At 36.9% G+C, this 8,524-nt stretch overlaps 1 protein-coding gene across 1 annotated transcript; it reads right to left on the bottom strand.

Annotated features, from left to right (window-relative positions):
* Positions 1-6,253: 6,253 nt before the first annotated feature.
* Positions 6,254-7,922, bottom strand: LOC107493906 (uncharacterized). The gene is made up of 3 exons (XM_016114939.1): positions 7,061-7,922; positions 6,794-6,973; positions 6,254-6,549 (listed from the first exon to the last, which is right to left on the bottom strand). Exons 1-3 carry the CDS (start codon positions 7,920-7,922, stop codon positions 6,254-6,256), a joined length of 1,338 nt encoding a protein of 445 aa, XP_015970425.1.
* Between the last annotated feature and the right edge of the window lie 602 nt (positions 7,923-8,524).

Genomic DNA, 8,524 nt, shown 5'->3' with positions numbered 1-8,524 from the left:
AGTTTCTAGATTATGATAGAATGATTTGAGATATTGGAATTGGTTTTGTTTTATTTATTTGAAATGATTTTGAGAATTGGAAATACTTTGAGATATTGGAATTAGTCTGATTTTGGAAATAATTTGAAAAGAGTTTGAGAAATGATTTGGTTGGGACCTGAGAAGGGTGGCAAAGTGCGAATTTTAGGAGATGTGCTATCGAGATCTTTATAAAAATCAGAGACTTTGTTTGAACTGTTATTTAGAAAAATTTGGAATCAAGAATTATATTATTTAATTTTGAATTATTAAGAAAAGAATGAATTATGCTTTGAGTTTGAATTATCGAGAAAGGAATTATGTTTTGAGTTTTATTTATTAAGAAAAGTATTATGTTTTGAGTTCGATTTATTAAGGAAAGAATTACGTTTCGTGTAACGACCCAATTTTCAATATGTCTAGATCATACCGGAAACTGAGCGCTACCAATTTGTCCTCCTAATTATTATCTATTATTTATCATATGAGCCTGATTCGTTGTTAAAAGCGTAGTTAAATTGCGAGGTATATATATTTTTTTTTTGAAAACATTTGGGTTAATAGACGGAATCACTCATAATCAATTCACAAGTAATAACAGATAAAACAGTTATAAACAACCACACATAAATACATCACAAGCAGTTAACAACATTCAGTGATCCAGCCTTTGTTTAAGAATAGACTTTTAGTTAGAACACCCCTAGATATAGCTAGATAATAACTATATACATATACATACATACAACATCCCAGGTCCTGACCTGTTCAAGAGGTCCCTAAGCTGGCACCTAGGCTAGCATAGACTCTATACTCACCTAGTCCCTCTAAGTTACTAAAGCGAGGGAAAGTACGGTCTAAGTCTTCAAAACTCAAGTAAGGTGAAACATCATCAGAAGATAGAACATCATCTGCTACTCCTCTGCACGATCAGACTTTTCCACAAGATGCCTCTCTGGTACCTCATGAAGTAGCCACACAATAGGAATCTTGTACACAGGATTTAGGTTAAAGTGCGCATTCGAACGGGGTGCAGACGTTGGCTGGTCTCACAGTATATACGTATAATCAGAGAACGATATTCACCCTAGACTCAGAAGACTATCTAGAGCAGGATCCTCTTCGCAGAACCATCATCAACGAACTACGGTAAGGTACTCTTACTTCCATCTGAAGGGGAAGGGAGAGAGAAGGGGTAAGAACTGGGGACTTCTTAGTAGGGTCGGGGTTATTAGTTACGTTCATTAATTCTATGTTGTTTAGCAGACTATTAGCAGAATACAAAGAAGCAGTAATTAGAAAGCACAGATAAGTAGAGAAGATAGAGAAAACAGATAGCAGAACACAAACAGAAGAATACAAGAAAATATCACAAGCGCAGAGAATGGAATACAAACAAGGAAATCATACATTCATACCACAAACATAACAAAGGAAATGCGCAACCAAGTATGATGCATGTCTAGCCCTAGTGCAGGTAATGAGCTCATCTGTCAGTTTCTACCCGCTCCCGACGTAACCCAGCATTACTAGCCGGATATGGCTTTCCTGTTGGCTATACCCCTGTGTACAGGAAATAACCCCTCTGCCACCACAGGGTCCACTGCACGCAGGAAATAACACATCTGCCACTGCAGGGTTGTATGCCGACACACCTTCTGTATACAGGAAATAACCCCTCTGCCACTACAGAAATGGAACAGGTGGTCACGGTACTTCTGTAGCAGGAAATAACCCCTCTGCCTTACAGAAATAAAATATGGATCTGTACCGCAGGAAAGCGTTCTCAGTGGTCGCACCACCATCTATCTGACTGCCTTCATGCAGCAGATCATCACACAAATATCTCAAGAGTTGCCATAACGCAACAAATGAATAAACACATCTCTTGGGTTGCCTCAAGCAACAACTAAATATCTCTTGGGTTGCCTCAAGCAACAATGACCTTTCAACAGGTCCTCTGCTTTTTATTCTCTTTTATAATCATAAATATGCAAGCGGGACAAAACCCACGTCCTTGCCAACAATTTCATAAACTGAATACTTTTCCTCAACAGAATCAGTGTAATTGTCATCATAAGTTATCATTCTCGTTATTCATCTCTAATTACATGTTCTTATACAATATCTCTCTCTTTCTTTGTTCAACCATACTATACAACCTTTACATCTTTCACTTGTACAAAAGCTTGGCTCAAATCATTTTTCTTTATCATATTAATCTTTTCCCTTCGTATCTCTTTACTCTGTTCTGGTTACTATGTTCTCTGTGTTACTTTATTCTACTCTGATTACTCTTTTCTCTGCTTAACATATGTATTTAATATTATGTAAATCTCGGTATGAATAGTATGCCTGTTCCAAGTATAGGTTCATTAAGTCTATACTGAAACAGTTTAACTTTCCATATAATACCTAACCCTAGTCGCAACTCGAGGACTAACTATGTTGCCCTAGTTCGTTCGCTAGTCTCTGTCTGTTCTTCTGTTATTAAAACTTTACAGACTTTTTCTTCGATTTCTATCTTTTCTTCAACTTTTTATCTTTCTTTTATCTTTGCCTCACTAATATGTTCTTACCACTCCCTAAGTGTTTTATGAAGGTAACTATGAGATTCTGCACTTAAAGTTGTCTTTCTAAAGCTTTTACAGAAAACTGCCTGTTCCACATTATTTTATTATTTTTATTAAAATATTATTTTTAATTAAATATTATTATTTAATAGTTTTTTCTTAATTATTATTTTATCATTAAATTTTTGAAAATTACTCCACTTTAACTTTTAACCTTTAAAATTCATTTTTTACCACCCGTAACTTTTAATATCTCTACTTTAACCACCCTAACTTTCAGAAATTACCAAATAACCCCTCAAACACAAAAATAATTACTTCCTTGCCCTTTCTAAGATCTAAAACCTGTTCTTCATTGTTCTTCATCACACTCAAAGTGTTCTTCATGTTCTTCGTAAATTCTTCAGATTATTTTTCTATTTTTACCCGTTTTTCAATCTTTTCAGCTACCGATTTTTACCATAATTCATAATAAATTAGCAGCCATTAAAACCCCATATTTTCTACATGATTTTAACATAATTGAACCTCAATTTAAGCCTAGGGTTTCATTTTTCCAGCTGCCCCAAGAACATGAACTTTAAATCTTGAATTTCATCAAATTTCATCAAAATTTCACCAAAATTTCAACAAGAATTACTCATACAAACAATCAACTTCAAGCACAGACAAACCATATCATAATCACACAACTCAAACACAATCAATCAAGATTAAATTCGTCAAACCCTACCTTGATTTGCTGCTCCAAATCCGGTTACTCTTTGAAGTGTTCTTAAAGCACTTTTTCCTCCTAAATCATATCAAGAACAACTTTAAATCCACAAACTCTCAACTGAACAAATCTCTCTCAGCAAGTTAGGAAGGGATATCTCACCTTAGACTTTCTGGAAATTAACATTTCTTGGCCCTTAAGTCAAGTTAAGCATGATTTCTAAGGAAGAACATCAAGAAAACACATGTTTAAGCATGTTTCCTTGAAAACCGAATTGAAAGGGGAAAGGAACAGTCATCTCACCTTATTTCTAGCCTTGATAAGTTACATGGTTATGTAGAGGAAGAAGAGAGGATCATTTTGGTGAAATCGGAATTTTGATTTGAGTTTTAATTTAGAAGAAATCAAGCTTTGAAGATTACGTGTTCATGAAAGTTTCTCTCTTTTATCTCTTGTTATTTTCGACCAAAATGAATAAATGAGACAGCCTTGGAAGTTTTGGGGGTGTAAGGTGAGTGGTGATTGGTTGGCTTGGAGGTGGATTAAAATAATATTAAAATATCTCAGGTGTATAACTACTAAAACTAGATGTATCGGAACACTTGCAAAAACATCTCTAAAAATTATTTTCTGAGCTACTAGCATAAATGACACTAGTAACATATTTATTGTGAGAATAAAACATGTATTATGAGGCCTTAGCATTGCTAAAGTCATCAGGGAGTGAGCTGCACCAGTAAACCCTAAACCCAGTTAAACTGATTTTCTGTTTTTATCTAAAACTGACCAGGTAACCTTATAATATTATTCAAGAAGCTTCTAATACTAATATAATGATAATATTTTCCTATTATCCCTCTTCTCTCATGAATTGAGTCCAGTTCTTTAAACTGAGACTATTTACGGAAATAAGAATCAAAACTCCTAACTGATACGGTTCAAAAACTAGGTTTTTCGTGATTGCGTTATCGAGCTTGCCCCAAAAGAAGTCCTAGCTTAAAGATGACATAATGATAATGAGGATTGATATGCTTGATGATACAGCAGAGGTGTTTCCTTTACTGATCCTTCGGAGAAATCCGTGCCTTCAAAAAATATCTCGCGTACTCAAAAAACGGGGTTGTTACATTCTACCCGCCTAAAAGAAAATTTTTCCCTCAAAATTTCATCCACGTGCAAGAATCCATCTTTAAGCGATCTATTTCCTTTAAGCCATCCTAACGAAGAGATCGGTCCGTTCCTAACAGCATCCCAATCGCACACAGCCATAGCCATGAAGAACATAACATCTATGAAGATAGTTGTAGCTCACGTAGATTCATCGTTTGGAGCTCGATTTAACCATGCCTATTCACAGTCATTGAGGTCTTATCCGTACCAAACAATCAACATTAAGGTGATCAGTCTTAATATTTTAAGTAAGGCATGAACATTTCCAAAATGAGCGCTCATTGACATTCATGCCAAATGTATCTTAAAGATACCCTAACAGCATGAGACACACAATAAAGTATGCAGTGAAGCATAGTCAGTCCACTCCCCAGGCTCTACTAGGAATGAACTGCTCTGATACCAAATTGTAACGACCCAATTTTCAATATGTCTAGATCATACCGAAAGTTGAGTGCTACCAATTTATCTTCCTGATTATTATCTATTATTTATCATATGAGCCTGATTCGTTGTTAAAAACATAGTCAATTTGCGATTAATAGACAAAATCATTCTTTATCAATTCACAACTGATAATAGATAAAATAGTTATAAACAACCACACATAAATACATCACAAGCAGTTAACAACATTTAGTGATACAGCATTTATTTAAATATACACTTTTAGTTAGAACACTGATGAGAGAACTTTTGCGTGGTCTAGAAATTTGCGGATAAATCCTCGTTGCAAGTATAGTTTCTAAACCTTCAAAAGTCCTTTCATACAAACGTTTTGGTTGTCACAAGTAACAAACCCCCTTAAAATTGATAACCGAGTATTCAAACCTCGGGTCGTATTCTCAAGAAATTGCAGGGAGGTATGTTCTTATTATTGGTTACGAGTTTGTAAATTAGGGGTTTTAGAAATTAGGGAGTAGTATGTTGCATAAGAAGAAATAAAATAAATAAATAACTATAAAATAAACTATTCGCAAGGTACGAAAACAGGAAGTCCAATCCTGGTTATCCTTATCAATTGTAAAGAGAATTGGATTCTTCTCCCACTTTGCTATGATCTTGTTTTTCAGCTTCTGGTTCCTCTACTTTCATCCGTCTCAGCATCTTCACCATTTCTGGATCCTGTGTTTGTGCTTGCTGAATACTAATCTTAAAATCTGGTGTTATATGCAATTGGGCCAGATGGACTCCACTTGACGTCTCAGTCATAGCCAACTTAAGGTCCTCAAATTCTGCAATACATTCGTTAGATACTCTTCATGCTCTCTTTCTGTCTTCGAATAGATGAGAATATCGTCTATGAAAACTACTACGAACCGATCAAGGTACGGGCGAAAAATATGATTCATGTAATCCATGAAAATCGCAGGAGCATTAGTTAGTCCAAACGACATAACCGTATACTCATAGTGACCATATCGAGTTCTAAATGCAGTCTTCGGTATATCTGATTCTTTTACTCGAATCTGGTGATAGCCCGATCACAAATTAATCTTCGAGAACACAGTTGCACCTTTCAACTGATCCATCAAATCATCTATCCGCAGAAGTGGATACTTGTTCTTGATAGTGACTTTATTTAACTGTCGGTAATCTATGCAGAGTCTCATTCCACTATCCTTCTTCGTTACTAGCAATACTGGAGCTCCCCAAGGTGATGCACTGGGACAAATAAATTTCGTTCCAAGTAGCTCATCCAACTGCTTCCTCAACTCTGCACGTTCCAAGTGTGACATCCAGTATGGTGCTTTGGAAATTGGTCCGGTTCCAGGTACTAGTTCAGTACTGTCTGAGGAGGAAATTCAGGTATGTCGTCTGGGAAAACATCAGGAAATTCCTTCGCCACTCGGATTCGTTCCAAGCTTAATTCACTATCATTCGAGCTAGCCGCTAACAGAACGTACCCCTCACAATCACTCCCGCCTAAGGTAACTCTTACGGAATTCAGATATAAAGTATGAGACAGAAATGGTTTAATATCTAAACTATCAGACGGAATAACAACTGTTCTTTCAAGGAAATCAAGGAAAACATGATACTTGGACAACAAATCTAATCCTCGAATAACTTCTAAACCACATAGAGGCAAACAGATTAGATCATGTATAAAAGTTCTGTTCCTAATAGTGAACGGTACTTGCAGGCACACTAAACTGGTCAAAGCATTTTGGGATGCAGGTGTATGGAAAATCAAGTAAAAATTCAATTTAAAGAAATATAATCCTAACTCGTGAGCAATAATTAGAGAAATAAAGAATGCGATGCACCCGAATCATACAGTACAGTTAGAAATCGATTCTTGACATAACCTGACCTTGAATGAGGGTGTTCGATTGCACAACATTGTCAATAGTGATAGCAAACACTCGTCCTTGTTGTTGAGTGCTAACTGGATTTCGAGTAAATCCCTTTGGACAATCCTTGGCAATATGTCCAAGTTCTCTACAAGCATAGCAGTTAGGTGATCCAAACTGGCAAGACCTACTATCATGCTCTTTTCCGCATTACTTACATGCAGTGTTTATGTAAGCCTAATGGGCTCGTTTACCATTACCTTGCCTTACTTTACCTCCATTCTTACCCATACGGCGATCAGTAATGTTACCAACTTGTAGGTTCTTACACTGTCGTATGCCACGTGCTTTAAAATGCACCCTTCTCCCAGCTATCTGATGATTGCTAAGACGCCTTGGTGGAAATCCTTGGCGACTCACTTTAGCCACAGTCACTTTCTTAATACATTCTTCCACCAACTTGCTCTTGTTGACTGATTCGGCAAAATTACGTATCTCCAGCAAAACTATTGAACTCATCAGATCAACACAAAGGCCTCCTTCAAACTTCAAGCACTTCCATTCTTCAAGGTCAGTAGAATCCCCTTGACAGATCTTAGAGAAACAACACAAATCATCAAAATTACGAGCATACTCAGCAACAGTCATATCCCCTTGCCTCAGCTGCATAAGCTCCATCTCCTTAGCATCTCGTGTTGCTCCTTCTCCTAGCATCTCGTGCTGCTCCCGGAAAATACTTTTTATAAAATTCGTCCCTAAAGATATCCTAAGGAATGTCATTTTCATTATGTTATAGCAGTCGCTATATCCCCTGCCACCAGTACTCAGTTTCCCCCTCGAGCATATAAGTAGCAACTCCACGTGTTGTCCTTCCGGAACATGCTGCGCTCTCAGTGATCGTTCAATACCTCGAAACCAGTTATCAGCGTCAGTCGCAATGAGTGTACCCTTGAACTTAGGCGGATTAACCTTCAGAAAGGTCACAAGGGTCATAGGTCTTTCAGGATGCCCTAAGTTGTTCTCATCGTTTCCATTATCTTCTCCGTATCCATTCTCGTCCCCATTTCTCACTCCGAGACATTCAACAGCCCTAGCCGCTCCTACAGCAGCTTCACGCACTACTTCAGCCACGTCGTTCATGGTAGCCATAAACGTTTCCTGTTCCCTCTCGTAGTTAATATTAGGAATTCCTTCTCGTACGCCTTGTCTCTGTGAACCCGTCGTGGTCCCGTTCACACCAAACAATCATTATTAAGGTGATCAGTCTTAACACTTCAAGTCAAGTGTGAACATTCCCAGAATGAAAACACAGAAACAATCATGCAACATATATCACTGGGATATCCTATACGCATGAGACACACAACAGAGTATGCAATGAAGCATAGTCAGTCCACTCCCCAGGCTCTACTGGGAACGAACTGCTCTGATACCAAATTGTAACGACCCAATTTCTGGTACGTCATGATCATACTAGAAACTGAGCGCTACCAACTTGTCTACCTAATTATTATCTATTATTTATTATATGAGCCTGATTCATTGTTAAAAGCATAGTTATTTTATGAGGTACTTTTTTTTAAAAAAACGTTTAGATTAACAAACAGTATTATTCATAATCAATTCACATATATATTAGAGTATAGACTTTTAGTTAGAACACCCCTAGATATAGCTAGATAATAACTATATACATATATATACATACAACATCCCAGGTCCTGACCTGTTCAAGAAGTCCCTAAGCTGGC

This window comes from Arachis duranensis, chromosome 6 (genome assembly GCF_000817695.3).
Source record: "Arachis duranensis cultivar V14167 chromosome 6, aradu.V14167.gnm2.J7QH, whole genome shotgun sequence".
NCBI classification, from domain to species: domain Eukaryota; kingdom Viridiplantae; phylum Streptophyta; class Magnoliopsida; order Fabales; family Fabaceae; genus Arachis; species Arachis duranensis.
The sequence above is the reverse complement of the archived record's forward strand: the minus strand, read 5'-3'. Positions and strand labels throughout refer to the sequence as shown.

What these genes read in the sequence shown, in the direction of transcription:
- LOC107493906 (XM_016114939.1), bottom strand. Translation starts at nt 7,922, where the DNA reads ATGGCTACCATGAACGACGTGGCTGAAGTAGTGCGTGAAGCTGCTGTA. An exon ending in CATTACTGATCGCCGTATGG is followed by an intron (nt 6,974 to 7,060) that starts GTAAGAATGGAG and finishes AATGCGGAAAAG; the next exon opens with AGCATGATAGTAGGTCTTGC. An exon ending in ATCGAACACCCTCATTCAAG is followed by an intron (nt 6,550 to 6,793) that starts GTCAGGTTATGT and finishes TATGTGGTTTAG; the next exon opens with AAGTTATTCGAGGATTAGAT.